At 49.3% G+C, this 24,881-nt stretch overlaps 1 protein-coding gene across 1 annotated transcript in view; it reads left to right on the top strand.

Annotated features, from left to right (window-relative positions):
- The first annotated feature begins 21,503 nt into the window (after window positions 1-21,503).
- Window positions 21,504-24,881, top strand: part of TBXAS1 (thromboxane A synthase 1) — a 127,374-nt gene continuing 123,996 nt past the window's right edge. The window contains exon 1 of the mRNA XM_081148131.1: window positions 21,504-21,761. Coding sequence (XP_081004257.1) covers window positions 21,673-21,761 — 89 coding nt within the window. The 5' untranslated portion in view covers window positions 21,504-21,672. The remainder of the gene's footprint in view (window positions 21,762-24,881) is intronic.

Raw genomic sequence — 24,881 nt, 5'->3', positions numbered from 1 at the left:
GCCTGGGTTGTGGGCTAGGCAGCCGATCAATGACTCTCTCATCATTGATGTTTCTATCTCTCTCTCTCCCTCTCCTTTCCTCTCTCTGAAATCAATAAAGATATATTAAAAACAAACAAACAAACAAAAAACAGTTGGCATGAGACACTTTCTATGTGGGGGGAGCAATACATTTTGTAGGTTATAATCCCAAATCAAATGTCTCCTTGACTTGGAAGGACTCTCCTTTCTTTTTAAAAAAAATGTTTTTATTGATTTGAGAGAGAGAGGAAAGGAGAGGGGAGACAGAGAGAAACATCAGTGTGAGAGAGAAGCATCAATCAGTTGCCTCCCATACGCACCCCGACCGGGGATCAAACCTTCCTTGACCGGGAATCGAACCGGCAACCTTTGGGTGTGTGGGATGATGCTTAACCACCTGAGCCACCCGGCCAGGGCAGGACTTCCTTCTTAGCCAACCTCACTTTTCATGCTTTTCCCACTCCAAAGTAAACCTGTTCTTCCTCCTATTTCACAGCCCCCCACCCCGCCCCCCAGCAGTTTTTATACCTCTAGCTGTATGCTCCTTGCTGCCCCCAGCCAGGCCCTACGCCCACCCCTCGTCTTCAGGTCAAGCCCTATCACCCCTCCCCATCTCTCAGTGGTCCGTACCATTAAGATGACGCATAATACATCCCTTTGAGAATCTGATGAAGGCCCCGGACCGTGGACACATATACACAACAAATACGTGTCTAATTTCAAGAGATTCATATTCCCCTGAAAATATTGCTTTTCTAGATCACGTTTCCTTTGCGCCAAAGATAGACATCAATGCTTTCAAATATACTTGGATATTATTTTGTTTAGCGTCTATCTTATTTTCATAATTAGACTAGCCTTGACAATAAAGCTATTTTAGAGTTTTTAGGGGTAGCCCTCGTAGAACTGGGCAGAATGTAGAGCACATGGAGGGGGGTTAGTTAATTTAAAAAAAAAAAAAAAAGGGTGAACAAACTGTGGTACATCCATACAATGGAAAATCATTCAGGGATAAAAATAAATGAGCTATCGAGCCACATGTGAAGGAGGGACCTTAAGTGTTACTACTAAATGAAAGAAGCCAGTCTCGAAAGGCTGCGTGCTGTGCGATCCAATGATACAACATCCTGGAATAGGCAAGACTGTGGAGACATTGCAAGGGTCAGCGATTTCCAGGGCCCTGAGGGAGGGGGTCCTGAACAGGTGGAGCACAGCGTGTTTTCAGGTTAGTGAAACTATTCTGTTTGATGCCGTAACGGTGGACACATGTCATTATACATTTGTCAAAGCCCTTAGAAAGTACAACCCAGAGTGAACTCTTGTGTTAACTGTGGACTTTAGTTAACGACAATGTATCAGTGTTGGCCCGTCGCCGGTAACAAATGTACCACATCAACGGAAAATGTTAATAACAGAGGAAACGGGAGCGGTGGAGTGGGAAGGGGTATATGGGAACTCTCTGTATTTTCTGCTAATTTTTTTGCAAACCTAAAACTACTCTTAAAAAAACCACCCTATTGATTTAAAAAAAAAAAAAAAGAGAGAGAGAGAAGAGTTTCCGATTTTGACTGTAGCCTCTTATGACTACTGGGATAAAGGATGTGAACTCGTAACACAATGTGTGTATTGTAGCCTTTTAAAGGTTGTATCGAGTGGGGCTGGACTCAGTTAAACTTGCTGCCGGAGGTCACGTCGACACACTATCCAGAATTTTTCAGCGAAGTAACTGAATTAGTAAGATACGTTCTTACCATATAGATTCGGTCCAATCTTAACGTCCACGAAGACTCGACATTTAACACACAAATTTCCACATGAAGAAGATCCATTAGAGTATAATTTAGCGAGTCTTACACGGCAATGGAGAGAAGGCCCGCGGAGACACGGCTGCCATTTCAAACGGTTCTTTATTCTTGATCTTCCCTTATGTTCTCAACAGCAGCTCCGAGAAAAAGCCGTGTCTACCTGGAACGAAGTGAATACTTGGGGTTTCGGGAAATAAATTCAGTGAGTGGTGGGGCCAAATTCAGTGTCTTGTTCTCAACTTTGAAAGGACACAGTTAGGGGTGACTGACCTAGACGACTTCTCCCCAAGGCTATACCGGAGTTGATCCTTCTGAGGTCAGGCAAGGATTTTGGCCAGAGTATTATTAGCCCTTTGCCCCACATGGCTCCTTACATGACATCATCTTGTTGGGTCATTAGGAAGGCGGAATGGATGGCGTGAGTTCTTCCAAAGCCCTGCTATTCTGTCCGTTTTAACCAATACTGTGAGCAGGTGGGGATCCAGCTGGCTGGGTAGAAAGCGCTTCCTCATGAGATGGGAGAAAAGAAGGCTCCCCCCCTGCTCTGCTAACCTTCCCTGCCACAAACAGGCCTCCCCGCTCTCACCAGCCCTTTCCCTCCCTGTTTGGCTTTGCAGGGAAGGAGGGAAAGAGGGGAGAGTTAGGCCACGGCTCCCGGGTAGCACGTCATTGCTCTGAGGCCCCGTGTCCCTCGAGCACTCAAGCCTCGTACAAGGGACCATGCTGCCTCGCGGCGACTCTGCTGACCGGACATGTGGCTCATTCATTTGATTCCATTTCTTTTCTTCCCCAATAATTATACAAATAACGTTTTTGAGCTAAAACAAAGAGACCGCACGCTTCAACCCTTCTCCTTGGAACATGCGTGATCTGCGCCCGGAGTGCGGGGCCTGGGGGCCACCGTCGCGTTCACACGATAAATCTTAGCTTATCTGGGATCCAGGCCGTCACGAAACTTAGAGGACAAGAATTTCTTTCTTTAACAGGCGGAAGTCCGGGAGGGCGGTCATTGCTCGGGCAATGGGACGGAAGCAAGCGCTGTTTGAATCCCTGAGCTCTGCGGGGGAGCAGACGGATGGAGGAGGCATGGAGGCAGCCGGAGGGAAAGGCAGAAGTCTGGGGGGCAGAAGCGAGAAGGCGTTAAAGGGGGGGGGAGGAATGGACGGCGCGTGGGGGGGGATTGTCTGTCTGCCCACTGAGCTCTAAGGTCCAAGAGGGCCCGGACCCATCATCTCTCCAGCTTCAGCATAGATGTTCAATATATGAAAGCCATTATAATGACTATTTTATTATTTATGCTATTATTAATTATTATGTTTCTCGATGATTCCAGACTTTGCAGATGGAATATTCTCCCCTCCGTCTAAGGGTATCTGTGCCCCGTTTCCTGCCTCCTCTTACCTCCTCTGGGGCTCCCTCCAAAAAACATCCCGACTGTCCTAAATTTTCAGTCTTTTCACGACTTTTTAATTTTTTTCTCTCACAAAAAAACCTCTCCTGGGACTCAATCCCATCTTTCTTTTCCTCCTGAGACAGACCTGCCGCAGGAAGAGTTTATACCTAACCGTATTTCCTCAGTTGTTCCTTCCCTGTATCCAACTTCTTCCTAGCAAATGTTTCTATTATTCCAAATTAATTTCAGAAACAGTTTATAGAACGTTTCCAAAATAACCCCGATGGGGCTTTACTTGGGATCATGCTAACTTTAGGTAGTTACTTTGTTTAGTTTGAGGGAGGCCACCGTCTTTGCAGTGGGATTCCAAGCCTAGGCCACAACACATTTCTCACTCGGGTATTTTTAAATAGAAAGACGTTTCCTTTGTATTGGTCCTTTTACATTGTGGTTAAATTTCCCCTCAACAGCCAACAGTGTCAGTAGACTATGTCTACACTTTGTTCCTTTTTATTAATCTTGCCTGACGCATCATGAGCTTTGATTTATGAGTGCAGATCTTGCTTCAACCTAACATCTTCTTTTCTAATATCCTTATATTATTATATATTATCCTTGTATTATTATATTACTACTAGCAGAAGAGTATTTCTTCTGGGCGTGTTTCCCCTTCGCATTCAAAACTGGATTTTCATTGTCCATCCCCTCATCTAGGCCTTGGATCTAATCATTTCGGCCTTCTTGTTCTTTCCTTCTGTGTTATGAAATAAAACCCACATGCTTGTCTTTCTTTCCCCTGAATGAATTTTCTTCTGTGTCATTTCTAACCATCGGTTATGCTAAATTCATTTAAAATTCCGCTCTGCTGTTAAATGTTTTCTTTCATTAATTTCTTAACTCTGACAACCCTCATATCACCATGTCGTCTTATTTCACTTTTACCTTTTATCTCGTGGAGTCTATGACTTTTAATTTTTCTCTCCATCAGATGTAGTTTAATTTTACTTCTGTTTTTTATAGTAATTTAAAAAAAATATGCCATTTTAACATTTCTTGAGTGCTATGTTTATCTTTATGTTACAGAATTATTGCATAGGTCACATCTTAATTTTTTTCAGAAGGCAGAAAAGATCTACCTTGACTATGCATTCACCAAAAATTAATGTGAATAGATTTTGCACTGTTTACTTGAAATCTATTAGCATCATCTTTTAAAATCTTAAACTGGTGTGTCGACTGAAACCAGGCCAATGACCCAACAGCCGGGTGGATGCGGAAAGGAAGCCGGGACTGTGGGATGTCCTACCAGAGAATCAAGGTCATAATCATAATCATAATCGCTCCAACGAGATACCAGGCCTGGTTCTAAACATGTTACGTGCATTTCTTCATTTAATCCTCACAATAACTCCATGAGGCATATTCTATCATGATCCCCATTTTACAGATGAGAACACTGAGGCTCAGTTAAGTAAATTATCTGAGCAAATAATGAATGGAGCCCGGATTCAAACCCAAGCAGCCTGGCTCAGGACCCCACGCTCCTAACTTCTGTTTATGGGCTCACTTCTGTAGACTTTCTCCATTTATGCCTGCTTCGTCCCTGTGTCCGGTGGTCTGCAACCTGCCCCCATCCGCGGAGGGCAGGGAGACCGATGGACAGGAGGCCAGGCACTGACCACACGAGGCTTGTCTTGGGCTCCGCAGGACAAGTCGATCCCCCAACCAGAACTTCAGTTTATGCAGAGGCCTTAATGGGGTTCAGTCACGGGTCAGTCCTAACGCTCTCAACCCCACCTCGCTATCTCAAGGCTGCGCCCTTGGAAACAGTCTCACCGTGTGGACGGTGGGCAGAATGGATACCCTAAGGGCGGGGAGGAGGTGGGGGGCCCTGATGGCTCAAGGGAGGCTGGCCCATGGCCTGTCCTTGTTCCCTGCTGCCCTGCTCCCACCTTCCTGCGCAGCTTGGGGTTCCCTGCCTCTACCCTGCCTGCTGGTAAATGGCCTTCCGGGGAGGAAGTAACCCCTGATCTGTAGCATTTGCGACTTTTCTGGTGTGAATGCTCCCACCGTGGCCAATTCCGAACTAACCTGATGTCACTGAACATGGAGTTGGGAAGAGACGGACAGTTTCCACTGTCAGAAAAGATCTCCATCATATAGATACAATAGGCCTAAAAACCCCTCAAGGGCATAGACGATAATAAAATAATTAGGGACTGATACATTTTTTAGTATTTGTTATGTTTGTTTTTAAGATAGTTTATTTAATAGTAAACTTAATTTAATTTTTAGTAATGACCAAGTTTAACAACCAGCCTGCAAGATTCCTGAACATTTAGTGATTGGTCCTTGTGAGCCGGGTGGAGCCAGCTCCAGGACACCACTGACCTCTTTCCCGGAGTTCCCTCCTCTCCACCAACATCTGGCCAACGTTTATTCTTCAAGAGCCAGCTCTGCTCTTGCCGGAAATGTGCTCTCTCTGTCTCCATCACTGCTCTTCCTACATTGCAGTGACCCATCTCTGCACCCGTCTCTCTCCTATTCCAGGAGCTTCTTGAGGGCAGAGGCTGTGTCTCGCTTATCTTTGTGATCCCAGTACAGTGCCCAGCACAGAGTAGATACTCCTGACCAAGCGGAAGAGAGCATGTGTAGGTGTGAACAGTTCACTCACATATATGCGAGGTGGGGGGGTGTGCTCTCGGGTCCCCGTGCCCATGACTCTCACGTCTCCTGCTTAACAGTCTATAGGATGCAAATTCATCGCTTGTGGGAAAGTGATCACTTAACACAGTTGCACATCTGATGTCCTTCAGCCCTCTATGTGCAGACCTAGTCTTTATTTATTGAATGAAAAATAACATTCTAAGTCATCATTTCGACTGACAGAGAACCAGAACAGTCTACCGGGAAGTGTTACCTGAACTGAACAGAACAGTGACTGAGCATTTATTATGCAACAGGTGTTGCATTGATCCACGGGATGGATCAATGGACAAGGAATCTGTAAATATACTGATGGGACTGATAATATTGTTTCAGTTTTTCAACCGAATGCTTGTCATTTTAATGACATAGGCTCTAGTTTCTCAGGATTTTTAGAGTCGCTCGTTTCTTTGTAGCTGATTAGCCACCGAGGCTGCCGTCTCGAGCCACCTCACTTACCCCACATGTGGAACTTAGCTCCAGCCTCACCAAGAAGGGGGGGCGGGGAATTCTCTAGAATTGCTAGTTTATACGTCACTAGGATGACTCTCTTTCCACTAGGGTAAAATATATAACTGAAACTTTTTGTTTTCCGAGAAGATTCAACAGTTCCATTAAGCAATAGCAAAGTAGTCACCTCTCCAGAACAGGCCTCAATCTTAGCAAGACTTACATTTCACAAATAAATATCTAAAGGCAAATCGTAACAGCGAAAGCCAACACTATCGCACATGCCCAAACTACGCCCGTTAGCCTGGGCCCATTTGTCTTGGGAATTATGTGATTCTGACGCCTGACTCGATTTTACTCTCTCCCTAAAGAATAGTTTGGTGTCTTTAAGATTCTATTGACGTACACACACGGGTCTGAAAATCAAAATCAAAAGACCCAGGCGAGGAGAATTTGAAAGAACTTATCTTTTGACTAGATTCAACCAGAAAACACTGAGATGTCTTAAAAATCTCCTTTTACAGGGAAACATTGATTTCTTGCCTATGTGGGGACAAATCTAGATATACTCTGCACACACGGTCACTCTTTGTCACATTGGATGATGGGTTGCATCTGTGCTGAACAGATGTTTCCCAAGAGCCTAAGATTCGCGAGCAAAGGTGTGCTGTGGGTGAGTAGTGAGCCGTTCTCACAGATGTTTCAAAAGAGAGCTGTGCCCCGTAATTAGTCTGAAAGCTGAATTATCCCCATTGGAGAGGACAGGATGACGCCAGCACGCTCTTCTTTGCCTGCCATTGAAGATGAACATCTTAGGAGGATTGACGCTTTTGTTTTTTTATATTTTAATTGAGAGAGAGGGAGAGAGAGAGAGAGAGAGAGAGAAACATGGATGTGAGAGTGAAACACTGATCGGCTGCCTCCTGCACGCCCCTGACTGGGGATGGAGCCTGCGACCCAGGCGTGTGCCCTGCCCGGGAATCGAACCCGTGACCTTTTGGTGAACAGGAAGACGCTCAGCCACTGAGCCACACCAGCCGGGAGAATGACTCTGTTCTTGATGATTCTGGACTAGAAGTGATTTGCTGGCAAGATTGGAAAAGGGACACGGTGGAGCTTACTTCTGGAAGAAAAATCTAGACACGATCTACAGACTCGACAACTGATTGTTGAAGAGGGGGAAAAAAAATAAAGGGAAAGAAGAAAAAAGAAGTATTTTTTCACTCAGACAGGAGCCCCAGGAGTAATTAACCCTAAAGATGGAAATAGCAAGCGACCTTTGGTGAGGATATTGTCTGAGCATTTCAAACAGGACCTGGCTGCTTTGTGATTCCTCAGACGGCCTAGAGAGCGCTCTGTTGTGGATGAGAAATACCCTGCTTAACATGAGCAAAGGCTTAAATTAATCCGCACACGCCAGCGTCTCTGGCCAGGTAGAATATTTCAGGCCTGCCCTTCCTGGCCTGCACCCTTCAGAGCAATTGCATTTCATAAATTTCAGGAACGTGCCTGGTGCAGGTGGTTGAGACATGGGGACGGTCATAAATCTGGGGCTCAACGGCTTCTCGCTTCCCAAGTCAAGGCTCTCAAGCGCTGGCCTTGGCACAGCTGGAACTCGTGCCGCAGAATAGCCGTCCACGGGTGGAAATCCAGTTTCTCGTGTTTATTTCTTACCGCCACCCGCGAGAAGCAGCGGTGTCCAGGGAGGGTGAAGGGCTGTCCTTTTCCCGCTGCCCATAGAAGGCTGGATGGAAGCTCTTTCTGAAGCAAAGAGAATTAGGTCGAAATGTTCTGCGCTTTGTGGCCACGGGTGAGTTCCTATGAGCAAATGCGCACAGGCGCGGGGAGATGACCCCACCCACGGCCTTGGGGTGAGCTTCTCCAAGACACCGAGACGGTGGGAACAAACCCCACGCGCGTTCACTCTCGTATCGGATGGCCGCAGCTCAAATCCAAAGTTTCCCCAGGACTTGCATTCCCCGTCACAAAAGCGATCCACGCTCATCCTGGATTTTAGGAGGCGCAGACACACACGAGGACGTACGTTTCCTCTGCTCTCTCCGTCTCAGAAATGTGCACAAGCCAAAACACGCCTTTGCCCTCGATTTCATTTTGTGATGAGACCTGAACACAGATGTTACTCTTCTTGGAGGTTGGTTTCGCCACGAGCAGGAGGGACATGGAAGGAGTGGCTGTGGGCTATATCGTTACCCACAGTCTGTCCCTATTTGAGGAGCCGGGATGGAGAGGGGGCCCCCCGTGTCCCTGCGCGATTGACGGGGGCACCAGATCAGCTTCCCACGGAATGGACGGTCACTCTACCTCATCCCCGGTGCTCTGAATGTCCCCAAAGCATCGGACAGGCCGCTCGGTTGATCTTCGAGGAGGTGCCTTTTGTTTGAAGACAGCTAATGAAGAACAGGCTGGGCAAGGCGCGGACTTTCATACCCGGCCCTTCCAACATGCCCTGTCCCGGGGACCTCCTGGCTCGGGCCAGCGCTGTCCCCCTGGGGGACGTTTAACTCCCCGCCTGGGAGGGCAGTCGGGGTGCCTCCGTGCCAGGTCATTCCATGACGCCACAGACACGCTTCTGGCCGAGGGGCTGGGGAAGATTTGCTGCCCACAGGGCTGCTTACGGCTTCCCGAAAAGTCTTCGAGACGAAAGAGTAAGTCCAGTGTCCCTTAGGTTTGCCCAAATGTTTAGCTAGTTTATATCCTGCTTCTTTTAAATAGTAGCATCCATTGCAGGCTTACGGACTATGTATCCTCAGACCCTGGATTGGTTTCCTGAATCTCACAGGACTGTTTTTTGTATTTTGTTTTTTTCTAATTATGTAATTGAAGCCACCTTACCTGCGTCAGAAACCCCAGGACTTAAGACCACGGAGTTGCCAGAGCTTCTATAAAACTGTGTTAAATGCTAACAAATGCTGGGTCCAGTGACGGTGGATGCAGACTGTGTGCCTTTTTCTGCCCAAAGCAGGTGCTAATCAGACTTATGACAGTCGGGACCCAGACCCTAAGGCCGGATGGCCAACTGGGTGGAGCAAAATGGGGACCTCCCAGGTCACGGTGGCCTCTCCTCTACACAGGCGACGTCTTGGGTGCCCACCTGTCGGTTGGATCTGGTCTCCATCCCTCTGTCTGGTCCCCTTTGCATGGGTGTTGATGCTCCACATACACACCTTTCCACTCATAGGAAGCATTTTATGGCTTTTGTTTGGCATGTCCACATTGCCAGCATCACTACTCTTCAACTTCGGGGCCATTATTCAGTAAAATAAGGGTGACATGTACACAAGCACCGTGATACCGCGACAGCCGAGCTGATAGCTGAGGCGGCCACTCGGTCACCGACGGGCAGGGAGAGCGCTCAGGGTGGCGACGCCGGGCGAGGGACGATCCACGTCTGGGTGGGACCGAGCAGGAAGGCACGAGATTGCGTCACACCGCTCGGAACAGCATGCAGTTTAAAAGGTACGATTCGTTTATTTCTGGAATCTTCCATTTATTTAATTGTTTTGGACTGGGCTTGACCACAGGTAACTGAAAATGCAGAAAGCGGAAAGGGGGGAACTACTGTCTTCCAATGCGTGGCTCATTTGGCAAAGACAAAGCAGGGAGGAACATACCCCAAGCTGATTCTGTTGGTAAACACCAGCCAACTGTTTTCTTATTAATTTACCTTGGCAACACCTCTCTACTGTGCAGCTATGTGGAATTTCAGACCCATATTTACTCCTATCCCACACACACCTTATGTTACCACACGCTTTCGCTACCACACTGTGAGAAAGGGCTCACTTCTCTTAGTTCCTGCAGAAGCTCAAATAATCCTCCTGGGAGATGAGACACATGGGCTCCAGACAGTTGGGTGGCCCTGAAGGGCAGGGCCCTGGGTGGGAGGAGGTGACCTCGGAGGAGGGAGGCCGGGGAGGGGGAGCAGGTCTGCAGTAAGCAGCGTGACCCAGCCACAGGCAATGCAGAAGAGAAATTTCTGGAATAAAAGCTAGAAAAAGCGAAGTGTCCAGTGCTTATAGTGAAGGAAGCAAATGTGAAATAGTTCAGTTGGTCCTGAGGGAGGACTGGACATTCTGGCCAGTTTGGGACACAGCTCAGAGCGAAAGGGGAACCTGAGGCCTCTTTGGGGAAAACAGGAGGGTGTTGGAGACAAAATGGTGAAAATTCATGAACAGAAACCAGAGAATTTGCTAACACTCTGCAGCTCACACACAGCAGCGTCTTCAGACCTGAGGTGCCCCCCAAAGTCTTTTGCTGTCTTTTAATCTAACGTGTAGGAAGCCCTTTCACCTAGATTTTGATCCAGATAGTTTGGAGGAAGGGCTCTGACTTGAGCATTTAAAAAAAAATCTGCCTGCTGGTGTGGCTCAGTGGCTGAGCTTCAACCCATGAATCAGGAGGTCACAGTTCAACTCCCTGTCGGGCACATGCCTGAGCTGCAGGCTCAATCCCGGGTAGGGGGCGTGCAGGAGGCGGCCAATAGATGTTTCCCTCTCACATCGATGCTTCTCTCTCTCTCCCTCTCCTTTCCTCTCTCTCCAAAAATCAATAATAATAATAATAATAAAAATGTCCCACCATCCTTCTAATGCACAGCTGGGGGCGAGGAACACTGTTCTGCATGAGTGGTCCCAAACCAGCAGCAGCAGCTGGGCATTTGGTAGAAATGCAGACTCTCAGGCCCCAGCCAGACCTACCAAATCAGAAACTCTGACGGTGGGGCCCGGCTATCTGTGCTTTAATCCCCCCCATGTGTGTCTGAGAACCATGGCACTAGGACAGCTGACACGCAGGGTGCTGCTTCTCTTAACAACAGCTGTCCCGCCACCTTGCCCATTCCTCCCAGGAATTCCTCCCACGCCACCCCTGGCTCCCCCATCCAGGTCTGGAACCTGGAGTCTTCCTCTCGGGGCTGCTGGGCGTGGAATAACTCCAGGAGCACCCTTCACCTAAGAGCTTTGTAGACAGTTTTCTAGCAGGTCCCTGGGAAAGACACGTCTTTTTCTAATTTGCACAGTAAGGATTTAGCTCAAAGGTCGGCCTCCCTTCTAGGCTCTCTTCTCTCTCTCCTTCCAATCAGTTGATTTACCTGTGGAACATCTGAAGCCACACAGATGTCCGTCCACCCAAATGTCCTCCAGCTATCTCATGCCTCAGCCCTATTTCCTAAGCTGCTGCAGAGATCTCCCAGCAGGTCTCCCTTGCCTCAGTATCCCCCCAACCCAGCTCCCCAACATCGGTCCTTCTCAGCACCACTCAGCACATGCCCCCCCCCCACACACAGCCCTTTTGCTCACGCACACACGTGCATGTCCACCTGCCTGCCCGCACACGTGTGGACACGTGCGGGTGCCACCAGCATCTTTCCCAGCTACTCTGCCTCGTGGGGGGCAAAGTCCACACTCTGCGGCCTGGTGTCCAGAGGCTTCCTCTTGCTGGCCCTGCCCTGCTGCTCCAAGCTTATCTCTCACCAGCCTTATTCATGAACCCTCTGTTCCAGCCAAACTGGTCTACTGGTAAAACCGTGATAAGATAAATAAGCAAAATTAGAGCCAGTGAACCCGGAACAGGTCCAGGAAGCCACAAGGGTGTCAGGCTGGGGCAGCTGCAGACACGTCGGATGCTCAGGAATCTGAATGGATATCCTCGGGTCTGCGAGTTAAATAGCCCCACCATGGTCCCCAGGACTCGAGCACTCCACTCTGCTTTCCCTCTACCTCTTACTTTCTTTATGGTATTTCATTTGTTATGTTTTCCTTAGAGAGTCTAGCTTGAGAAATGGTTTTGTGGTTATTTCAATTAACTGATATATTTCACAGAAGATTAATCAACTGCTTGGATTATGGGAATAAACCTCAGTTTATTTCAGGTGTTCTCCCAGAAAGACCTTCATAACCCACAGAGCACTATTGCCACCTGGTGGCTGCTACCTGAAACACAGGCAGGACTGCATTTATTCATTCAACAAACATTTCATGAACACCTACTGAGTGACAGGCAGGCTTTTTCCCAGCCGCTGGGGATACGCTGTTGGATCAGATGCAGTTTCTGTTCTCAAAAAAGTTTACGTCTAGAGCGTAGACATACAATTGATTGGGCAACTTCCACGGAGAAAGCTTGGGGTGCTGTGGCAGGACATGAGAGTACAATTTGTCATCATGGGTGGTCCTGGAGCCTTCCTTGGAGATGACATCTAGTCTGAGTGCTGAAAATGCACAAGGAGTCTGGCCTGTTAGGAGATGGGATGACACAGGGCCTGTCATAACTCAGGTGGGCACAGGTATAGGCAAGCTGGGGCCTCAGTATAGAGATCAGCGCAGATGGGGAGGGAGTTAGGGCCACTGAAGACACAATGTTCAAGGTATAAAGTGGGTTTCTTCGGACAGAGCAAATATTTCTGATTTGCATTGTCCGGTGGGGTGTGGAGAATGGAGGCTTGATTCAAGCAGCCCTGCACCCCGAGGGCCTAGTTGGGTGGACCAGCCTCATCTAGTGGGGTCTGGGTGAGCATCATACATGGATGGCGCCGATGGCTTCATAGTGTTCTAAGCAGGCTCCTGGCAGTGAACTTGGAGCAGAACCCAGGCTGCCAGCTAGGGCTATGGGAAGCAGGCTCAGGCTTCTGGGGAGGCAGCTGGGGAAACGGGGTCAGATGTCAGCACCCAATCATCGAAAAGGCGAGTTCTTCTTCACCCTTGATCCCTGAACTGACTTCAGGGCTTTAACTTTGGGGGGCCTCCATGGCCCCCCTCCGCCCTGTTCTAGTAGTTGTTCCCTATGCGGCAGTTGTTGGACTGGGAACATACCCAGGCGGGGGCCTACCCGTGGCAGGAACACTAGGTGTTTGCCAGACTTATTTCTTTTTCCTCCTGGGCCAGCTCCATTTCCCAGCCTCCTTTCAGGTGGCTGTGGCCAAGGAAATGAAGTTGGGAGTGTTTGCATCACTTCCAGGCCTGACCTGTAAAAACCCTTTTCATACCTTTTTCCCCTCATTGGTCGGCTGGTTGCAGAAGATCCAGCAGAGGCATCTGAGGGGTGGTGGGTGGCAGGGTCACAAGACTGAAGAGCCCATGTTCCCAAGTCACTGCACAGAAAACTGCCCACAACACCCACATTTGGACGGCTAGGTGAGCGAGAAATAGGCTTCTACAGTGTCAAGCCGTTTAGGCTGGGGGCTTCCTGTTACAACACATATTCTATCCACTCTTCCCCACAGGACTCGATCTCACTTCTCTATTGCCAGTCTGGGGATGGGGCTCCTCCCTGCTCCTATATATGTTGCCTTGAACGTAGCTGCTGTCGAAACCTCTGATTATCTGCTTTGGGGATTCCCCATGATTGGGCCCACGCACATTCACAGTGACCTCTACTCTGTGTGGGGACTGCGGGGTGCTGACTTGCCTGGAACACCATTGCATCCGCCACCAGCTCTGGGTTCTGGGTTCTGCTTTCTGCCACCATCTCTCCCCACCCCTGAGACTAGGAGGTGAGAACCCGCCGTTCCAGGCACCAGCTTGCCCGAAAGCTCCAAGACTTGCCTCGAGGCAGTCAAGCCATCTGCCAGCTCCCCAGGTTCACGAGCAGAGCTACGCCTAATCGTCACCACGTAGCCACATTCAGCCGCGGGGTGTGCCAGGAAAAGATTCAGTGACAACGTGGGAAGCGCACACACCTGACAAGCTGAGATCCTGGGCGACATAAACTGACAGAGGGGCTGAGATGGGAAGGAAATGGGACGGGCCACGTCTGATCGCAATGTCAAGAGCAGCCAGCAGTTGACAAGTTGTCCCGCCTTCTGATGAACCGTGCAGCTAAGGTCTGAACGGTAGCACCGCTTCGAGCCCCCACTCTGTGACCCCATGCGCAGGTGTTAGATGCTCATCTAATAGCTCGTACACATTTTAATAATAAAGTCAGGAGGAGTAGAGCTGGCCCAGATACATCATGTCATGCCCCTGCTGGGAGTCCTTCCGGAGGGAAATAATACATTTTTCACATGGCCTTAGGTGTTCTGACCCCTGCCCATCCCCCTGCTTCATCCAGTCTCACATTCCCCCTGCTCAATGCCTCCCAGCCACGCTGGTCTTCTCTACATGCTTCAGGCACCCCCAGCACAGTGCCAGGCACCCCGCGCAAACTCAGCAAATCAGTGGCGGTGACTGAAGGAGAGGCAGGGGGCTGCTAGGAGACAGCTGCCATCTAGGGAGCTGGGTGGGTCCCCCTCTAGATACGAGCCCCATGCGATCAGCAATCGAGCTTGTGGGCTGCCCCAGTGCATTCCCATCGCCTAGAACAGTACCTAACGCCGACTGGATGCCAACACTTATGGAGCCAGTGGGATGAATGAGAGAATGAACAAAATAAAGGGAGACGCAGCCAGAATGAGAGAGGCTGGTAGGCAGAACCAACAGGGCTTGGTACTAACTGGATGGGGGGGGTGGGAGGGAAGGAGGAGCCAGGGAGGAGCCCGGGTCTCTGACTTGGGAGCTGAGTGGGAGGAGGTACCATCTACTGAGACGGGGACCATGGGTGAGGGCGGGAGGTTCATGGAGAAAGGCTGCAATGATGCGCCCAGTTTTAGACGTTCCAAGTCTGCAGCAGCTGTGGAATATCTGCGAGGAGAGGTCCAGTGGGCAACTGGATATATTAGTCGGAAACCCAGGAATGAGAACAGGGCTGGAGAGCATGGGTCTGGGGGTGATCTATTAATGAGAGCCACGCGGGCCTGTCAGGTCGCAGCGTGGCAGGTGGCGTGGTTGCCCAATGATATGTAAAATATGGTCCCTGCCCTTACGACCAATACAAAGTCAAGATGTGACATAGACCTTAAAACTGTTTACAAACCCGTCCATGTCTCCATAGCAACCTTGAGGAGAAGAGACAATTCTACATTATCACGGGGGGCGGGGGGACACACAGATGGCTGCTGTCTCCCGCAGGTCTCCTAACAGGAGATGTTCTCGCTTCACGCGGGTCCCACAGAGAGTGGCGCCTGGAGGTTCTATGCTAGCTGGTCCCAATCGGTGTCTTCTCCCACGTCTCTGCCGTGGGGCCAAAGAGATGGACAGAGAAGGTAATCAGTCCTTTCCAAACCTCTTCTCTCGTTCTGTTTCTCCACCCCCGCCACGCCACCGAAGCCATTCTGGAGGTGGCAGTAACGACCTACCTGCCAAACCCTAAGACGCTTCGGGCCCACCTCATCGGGCCTTCCCCTGTAGCACTCACCACCTCCGGGCATTTCCTGCTTCTTACGGCTGCCCTCCTGCGGTGTTGGCGAAGGAACCACAGACCACACGCAGAAGAGTTCACCCCGTGTCGGAGCCCTGCTGAGCATGCCACACGGGCACCTCACTGTCCTCAAACCACCCTGTGACGAATGTACAACGATCCCCACTTTACAGATGAGAAGCCGAGGCCTGGAGAAGTGAAATAGCTCCCCAGGACCACCCACGCTGGAGAGCTGAAGTGGCTGGATCGATACCCAGTTCTCTGGAAAACAAAAAGGCTACCTCATTTAAGCACTGAAGTAGGGTCCCTCCGCCGGTTTTCCTGCTCTCTCTCAGGCCATCCCTCCTCCATCTCTCCGGGTCCTCTTTGCTTCTCTCCTGCAAGGCTGCTCTTGCTGATGCTGTTCCATGGCCCACTTCTCAGCACTCTACCTGTTCTCTGTGGTCAACTTTATCTTCGTGGCTTTGCCCCATCTATATGCAGATGGTTCCCGAAACTCAAACTCCTCTGCTCCAGATTTCTCTCCTGACCTCTCCAGGTCTGGCTGCCTCCTGAGCCTCGTTACCTCTGTGGCCAGCAGGGGCCTCGTGCTCGGCTGCTCTCACCACTGAAGCCACAATAACTTGCCTCCACTTGCTTCTGCCAGGTCCTAACTCTTGTGTATGGTACCATGTGGACTCAGATCAATGGAGCCAGAAATCGAGGCGCTGTCCTCAGCAACCCCTGTCCCTCATCCCCACGCTCAATCAGTGACCAAACACTGGTGATTCTGCCTTCCCTGAATCTCAAAGCTCAGCCCTCTCTTCCCCATGTCTAGGTCTACTGCTTTATTTGGACTCTTACCTGGATGACCAGTGGCCTCTTCGCTGGTGTCCCCATCTCAGGTATAACCCATCCAGTCTGCCTCCTACTGGAGGGATACTTCTAAAAGCAAATCCAAGCACACTGCTGCTCAATTTTAGGTCCTACTCTGGCTTCCCACTGATTCTAGAATAAAGTGTAAACTCCTTGCCTTATGTGACCTGGTCTCTGAGTGTCTCCCTGCCTTCCTCTAACCCCAGGCTTCCAACGCCTTTCCGCAAATGTCAGCTGTGCTCCCTCTGCCCAGCACACCTGTCCACCCTCATCTGCTGGGTGAAGTCATCTGTCCAGCCTAAGCTCAGGGCCCCATTTGTTCAAACCCTTTACCTCTTAGCGGTCCCCCCTCTGTGCCCTGCCTGTGTGTATTTGTGTCACAGTTCCTGTAACACCGATGGCACTCGGGTGTTCACATGTCTGCTTCCCTCTCCTGGGAGCTGAGGTCCTTGGTGGCAAGGGCCAGATCTCTTATATTGGAGTTCTATGCCTGGTGCCTAGTGCCTAGTAATTGCTCAATAAGTGTTTGCTGACTGAAGGAATGAAGAAACACATGAGCCCTCCTAATTTAAGCCCATGTTCTCAGAAATTGGACAGAGTCCCTAAGATACTGCATGGTGTTGAGGAGATTGGGTTGAATTGGGACCAGCTAAGGTTTTGTGTCTTGCAAAAGGGGCACTAGTGCCTTCTGCAGGGAGATAAAGCTGCCCACAGACACACACCATCCCTCCCTCTTCTTTATGGGCAGCAACTCTGCAGCCCAGGGGGTGGGAGGGAGGTGAACATAGGAGCTCACCCATCACCGCTGTGGGCTGGCTTGGGGAACTATGGATATTTCAACCAAGAAGGGACTTTAGATGTAGTGGCAAAAACACTGGGTTTAAAGCCAGAAGACTGGGGCTTGAGCCTGGTCTTTAGAATGTGCTAAATGTATGATTTCAGACGGTCTTGTTACATCTCTGAGCTCCAGCTCCTCCTGCTTGGAACCCAGGAATGGAAAGTCCTGCTCGCCTGCTCCCCGGGCTTGCTCTGAGGCTGCAGTGAGGTTATATGGAAACATGCTCTGGAAACACTGAATGGTGCTGGGCTGTCCTTTTACCCGGGGTCCTGCCTGGCAGAGAGAACCCGCCCCGGTGCCTCGAACCTCGCCGGAGGCAGCCGGCTCTGCAGGGCCAGCTGGGACCCGTCAGCAGGGGAGCAGGCGCCGTTCAGACATCTGCACGGACGGCCTTTAAACACGGGGAGCACTGGAGGAAATACCACAGGATTTATGGAGTGAAAGCTTTAAAAAGAAACACAAGACTTAAGGCAAAACAGTTGACCCAACTCTGGGGGAGGTGTCTGCCTGGCTGTTGGAGACAGAAAGATAGACTTGGAGTAGGTTGAGGCAGAGGGGGAAAGCTCCGGGGGTGTCCGGACAAGCGGGGTAACGGCGCACAGCTGGAGGAACCACGGAGGCTGCCTCGCGGCGGGCGGCGCCCCAGCGCTTCCGACGTGCAGGCCTGCGCCGCTGCTGACTGTCGCGTGGGATGTCCTTGCGCAGGCCACGGCGACATGCACGAGGGTGTTCACTGCGGCTCCATTTGTAGCTGGGGAAACTTGGAAAGGACTCGAATGCCATGCCACAGAGGGCAGGCGAATTACGACGCGCGCCTATGGTGGAGTCCTGGGTAGCAAAGGGTGCGGGTCTGGGTGCGAATGCAGAAAGACAGGCCCGACGCGGGGCGGGGAGAGGCCACGTGCAAACGGCGTGGACGTGATGATTTTGTTTTCATAAAGGTAAAAATACACCCCTGTTTATATAGCAGAGAGAAAGACCTGGGACGAGAGCTACTAATTCTCAACAGAGTTGGTCTCTAGGAGTTGATATGTTTTATACAGTTCTGTAGAGTTTATTTTTGTTTTGTTTTGCATTTTGCGTGTCTATTAAAATCGTCAATTTGCCAAATGAAAATATTTAATATACAAAAGGAAAAGGAAAACTTCCGTTCTGAGTTGGAGCTCATGGGTCGACTTTTTCAACCTGTCGAGTAAACTCTCCTATGACAACCTCCCCTCCCTTCTTTGGTTCCCTCACTTCTCCTCGAAGCCTAGTTGTCCTCAATCCTCTTTCCTTTCTTCCAGGCTCCCTTTGACGATTCGAGGCCTCAGAGTTCTTCCCTATAGCTATCATTTAAAAATATACACATACGTTACTTAGATATTTTATAATATTTAGACATTGTTTCCCCCCCACCATCCTGTCTATCTAAAAAAGAAGCTCCTTCTGAGTTGGAACCATGGCCTGTAACTCTCTGACGTCTTAGCCGAAACATTGCACGCTGAGTGGCAATTGTCGCGCGATGGAACAGGGAAGAAAAAAGAGATCGAGTCAAGAGGGCTATAGACACTTTCCTGACGCCAGATCATTCCTCCTTCCTCTGTGCTCCAAAGGCACTTTACACAAAATTGACCAAGTGCAGCCAAAAAGCAGGAGGGTGCTGAATTGGAAACCTAACTCTAAAATCTACTATGTCTTTGATTAGAGTGGATTGTTTTTAATAGACATATTATTTAACAGAAAATACCCAGAGAATAAAGGTCTCATGTTTAATTGTGGTAAATATCTTTGTAACCGTCTGCCCTTCAGCCTGAAAATATCCCGGCCAGAGTGTCCCTGCATCGCATCACAGATATTAAACCTCGTAGCACATCCTTAATCATGTTACTTTCCTGATGAAAATCCTTAATGTCTCTCACATGCAGCTATTCCACTCCACCTCCGTTAGTTTATTGCCCACAGTTCCCTAAGCATTAGCTCGGCTCTGATGAGAGCATAGAAAGGCTGTGAGGACCTCTCCATAGATCACATAGTAAGGGCTCCAAAAATACCAGTTAGAGGAATGAATGAAGGAGCTCAGGGCAACCAGGGGAGCTGGAAACTCCTCGAAAAAGCCAGGGATCTCCGAGTTGGACGCCAACATTCAAAGGTGCCTCCATGAACGGGTGTCACCTGTGCCAGGTATATGGGTGACATGCCCACTGGGTGACATGGGGAGCATACTCTAGATACAGAGCCTAAAAGGAGAGATGAGAGACCTGGGTCCTATCACTAGGTACCTATGAGACTTTGTACCAGTCATTCCCTGTCTGGGCTTCTGTTTCCTCCTCTGTAAATAAGACTTGGGCTTGGTCAACATTTTTCAAAGCGTGTTCCTAAGGGATGTGTTGACAAATGTCCCTTGAGAGGGACGCTGTGGTCAAATGCACTTGGGAAACGCTGTGCTCTGCACCTTACTCCTGGAGTTTCACAGAGCACATGAGCAGGTTCAAGCCCCTGAGAGGTCCTTTGGTAGGTAAGCTTGCTTCTGGGGGCTTACCCAGCATTTCTCACATTTATTTCACCTTTGAATCGTAGAAGAAAACATTTTTTTCTGAGCATCTTTCTGACACATACACTGCTCCCAGCCATATCAGAGGTCCTTCTGACTCTGAATCCATGGCCGTGACGACCTGCTTCCTCCACGCCAGCTTGCTACCTACCCTCCACACCCCAAAGCATCGCGTTTCAGGTGCCCCTTGTAGGAGTGCAGCTCTGTGTGGTGAAGGGGGAATACGCGGATCCATTAACACCTCTTCTGAAAGGACCGGGCTGGAGCACAGGGCGCTGGGATCCAGATGGGGTACAGCTGTTGGGGGACACCTAAGTAGGGATGCAAAAACAGGGGGGCAGGACAAATGGTCAGAGGAAAGGGAAGTACTTGGTCCTTGGGTGGTTCGCTCTCTTATCTGTGCCTGTAGCTCATCTAGTCCTCTGGATTTAAATACCATTTGTATATTGGCGGCACCCGTGTTTGAATATAAACTTTTGCTAAGAGAATGGGCTTTGGAATCCTACATCCCACGCTTCTTCTTTAAAATGGGATTAAATTTTACCTTGTCGTGTTATTTTTGAGGATTAAGTGAGTTGGCACATGAACACTCTTAGATTAGTAACTAACACTTAGTAAGCACTCCATAAACGGCACCATCATTACTTATTACTACTTATATTTTTAGCTGAGATTACTCTCTGACTTGACAGCTCCACTCAGATGTCTCCCAAGCATCTCAAACTCAACAAAACCCAAACTCAACTTCTTGATTTTCCCAACAAGGGCCCATCTTCCCCATCTCACTAAACGGCGCCCCATACACCTGCAGATCAAGGCAGGGACCTGGTAGTCAGGCACGTTCCCTCCTACCCCTCCACATCCCACTGGATTCTTTCCGTGTAGCCAGAGGATTTTAACAAACACAAACACGACCATATTGAGACCCTAGAGGCAAATGAAATGAAGCCCGGGCTCCTTGCTCTGTGCTGTCTGGCCCCGGTCAACGTCTCCGCCTCTTCCCGCGCTTCCCGCAGCCGGCCCGCTGTCCTCGATCCCCCACCCCCCATAAAGGTGTCGCACAATGACTAATGAGCCAAAAGGATCGAGGCTCCGTTAGTCAGACGAGCTCGGAGCTAGAACAACGGGTCCACACATGCGTCTATCTATGGCTACGCTTTTAGACATTTAAGAAGTCCTCCCACTCAGGATGAAAGCCTTAATCGGAGGCAAGATTTTTTGGTCTGTTCCAACAGCCAGCCACCAACAGCCAGCCAGCCAGCCACCAAGAGCCAGCCAGCAGTCACCTCTCACCCCAGAGAGGCCCTCAGGCCCCGGGAACCAAAGAACTTTGCAGGATGGGAGTCCTCAGGGTGGTTGGCATTTTTCATCAGGCTGACCTCCACCCCAGCCTGGGATTCATAGAATCTCTTTACATCATATCTTTATTTAATTATAAATTAATTTTTTGGGGAGGGGTCATTCTTTTAGGACCACTCGTCAGAGCAGAAATCCATGGTTGGACCATTTGGTTTCTCAGCCGACACGGGGCCAGTTCTGCTGCGGCTCCCCAGGGAAGTTAACGTAAATGTTTACTGACGGCACAGTCATCAAGAAAATGAAGCTGCTGATTCATTGCCTTACACAGAAACCCTTTGTTTTTCCCTCTTCCTTCCTCTTTATAAGGAGACTCTGAGAAACAGCACATTTTGGGGACCCGCTCGGTGCAATGTTATCTTGGTTGTCCCTTCCTTCCATCTGCAAAGTGTGGTTCCTCTAAGGGCAGGACCGCCAGGCATCCTCTTTCCTCTGCAGGACACCCCTCGAGGGTCTCGGAGGAACAATGGAAGTCCTGGGCTTTCTCAGGCTGGAAGTGAATGGCCCCATGCTGACGGTGGCCCTGTCAGTGGTCCTCCTGGCCCTCCTGAAATGGTAAGTGCCCCCAGCACGTCCCAGAGGCTGTGATGCCGTCAGAAACCCCGCTGGAGCCCTGCTGGAGCCGGGGTGGGTGCGTGGGAGTGTGTTTCCCTTCTTTTCTAATCTAGAGGGAGTTGAGTATTAACACAGCTTCAGAATGAAAAGCAAACAGTCAGGTTAATCTTTTGCTAAAATGCACGAGATCGAGGTGTGGGGAAAGGCTGCTGGGTCAGCGCCTGGGAACGCTGCAGGTAATTAAGGAGCAGGGGAAGGAGCAAACTGGAAAGGTTTGGGAGCCGTGTTTCCTCGCACCATCCTGCCTGCTCACCGTGCACTTCTAAGGTCCTCTCCCCCCGTCAGATTTACAACAGAATCACCCCCTGGTTCGTGTTACGTTAAACACAGAAAGGACTTGGAGCTCTCCGGCATCGGGGCTACTTTGTGGGGAAGTCACTGGCGGGGATTCCTGGAGGCTTAAGGACAAAAGTGGTGGCACGAATTGCCTTGTTTTCTAATATCTGATCCAAGGGAGCGGATCCCTACGAACATAGCGCACGCAGGACCCGCAGAGCCTGAGACCCTGCGAGGGTCTGACACATGGAGGGGGAGGAGCGCCCTGCGATATTGTTCATTCAACAGGTTTTCAGAACCTGGCTCGATGGAGGGTCCCGCGCTAGGCATGTTCACCTTGTGGGTTAAATCCATTAGCCTTCCTCAGTCGTGAGCACCCGGGTTTAGGCGGCTCTGGCGTTCGAGGGGAAGGTGGAAAAAAGAATGGGGAACTGGGGTTTGAGCAGAATTTCAATGTACGTTTCCCATGGTAAGAAAGGCTCCGCTAGGTTAGTGACGGGGAAAGCGCTTTAAGAAGCACCGAGCATTATTTTTTGCAAACGTGAGGCAGTATTCTTTAGCATTTGCATAGCTGAAGATGGAATTCACATTGGATGTTCTGTGATGATGAAATGACTTCTTGGACACTGGCTCTGAAAGGCAGCTCCAGCCCCAGTGCTGTTTTGCTTTTTAACTAGTTTAATTATCTTTTGAACTTTGTGGCTTATCTTGCCTTGAAACCAGCAACATGCAAATGGAAGCCCTTTCCCCCCATCCCCCGACCCCGGGCCCCACCCCATTAATCCATCCATCCCAGGGTGTTTCCACGCCCAGTGACCCAGCGGCGCACACAGCACAGCGCCTGGCACGTGGGAGGTGCTTGTTTAGGAGATGTCAGCTGCTATAATGAACGTCACCTATGTAACCTAGATGCAGAGGAACATAAGTCTTTGGTGCATTAGGTATATTTTAAATTTCTTATTAATTTCTCATCAACAGCTGTGGTTCTCAAAGTGTGTTCCACCCGAGTCCTCCAGGTGGTCTCTCAGCATCGATGTCTTTATTATATGCTATTTCTACATGTTTGTTTCTGTCTTTATTGTGCCTTTTTCATTTCTGTATTCTTACACCCAGTTCGATGCCTGACATAGAGTAGGGCCTCGATAAATGTTCGGTGAATGAATGAACGCATCGCATCCACTAGTGCTGCCCTGGCCATGGACAGGGGCGTGTGTCCTGGCGGATAAGCTGCTGTAACCGGGTGTTTACAATCAGCGCAGATCAGAGTCACGGACAATAAGGCCGCACCGCTCAGTGAGGCAGCTGTGGGTGTGTAATCTGTTCCTGGGCCACATTAATAACCTGGGCCAGAGACACGGAGATTAGATAATCGCACGAAGCACAGGGGGCGAATGAGAAGTGAGAGCTCACTTCCACTTGTTATGGGAGAAACATTTATTGATCTGTTCCTGTGTGCCCGGCACGGAGTGAGGCCCTGGGGCAAGGTCGGGACACAGGAAGCCTGGCTGGGACCCCATGGCAGGGGGCACATGGAGGTTCTGGGGTAAGCTCAATGTCTGGAGAGAATATTCCAGAGTAGACAGATACACAAGGTGGGGGCAGGGCTTAGGGCCCATGGGAACATGGGCCGGCAGGAATTAAAACTGCTGCAGAATGTCACACCATGCAACAATAGGACTGATTAGGGGACAACAGAACCAATTACTGTGCCCTATGCGGTGTGATCACGTGCTAATCATTCACTGAACATTGTTTATGAGCAGTGACTCTGGGATTTAAATATGTAGACATGTAATATTTATTTACGTGTGTGAAATTACTATGGTGTTTTTTCCAGCATATGACCATTCATAAAATTGGTTAAAAATAACTGAATTAATAACAACAACAAAAAATAACCTGTTAATTTAATTGTAAGCAAATCTTGCTTAAAATCATTTTAAAATTAACAGGGTGTTAATTTTCACATAGGACATATGGACCGGAAATTTTGACCATTAAATCCAAAGTCCATTAAATCGAGGTCCGAAAAATCGAGGGTTTACTGTACTTAATAAATGAATACTTCTTAATTGTTAAATGTATGTGTGAATTTGGAAACAGGAAATACTTCATTTCTTTTAAAAAGAGTGCACTGTAAGATAGGCATAGTAAATTTTGATAGTTTTCCCCAAACTGCGCTTGACACGATTTTTCAATGGCGATCATTCAAATTGGCAGTTAGGTGGGGCTGCTCAGTGTGAACTGGGGCGTAGGGAGATCAGGGCTGCTCCGCTGGGGTGGGAGACGGAGCGGGGCGTGTAGAATATATTAGCTAGAAGTACATGAAGCACAGCAAAGGTGATTAACACATGTGACAGAGCATTTAAATTTTCTGTATAAAACTGTTCGAAACTCTTGCTCCTGGAAGAGATTTGATGTATAAGAAATAAGTTGCATGAGTTGCATATTGCTGGAGGCAACCTTGACTCCTACTGCGTTTAAACCCTCAAGCACACCTAAGAGCGAGCAGCTGCTTCCTGTTATAAAGGCTTCTAAAGGAGTAAAGTGGTTTTAATACTGGTTTTCTTTTGGTGGGGGGATGATGGGTGACTCATTTCTTCTCTTAGTCTTTTTGCATCTTCCATATTTCTTGAATGAGTGAATTGCTGATCAAAAAAAAAAGAGAGAGAGAAATTTGACCAAAAAGAGTAGGAAATTGCTTCTCTCTAGTAGTGGAAAGCTTTGGCCATGGAGGTTTGGGAACTGTAATCTCACGATTTTGACCAATAGAGTAAAATGCAC

Source organism: Miniopterus schreibersii, assembly GCF_964146895.1.
Source record: "Miniopterus schreibersii genome assembly, chromosome: 9".
Classification (NCBI taxonomy): domain Eukaryota; kingdom Metazoa; phylum Chordata; class Mammalia; order Chiroptera; family Miniopteridae; genus Miniopterus; species Miniopterus schreibersii.
This window is presented reverse-complemented; position numbering and strand designations above follow the sequence as displayed.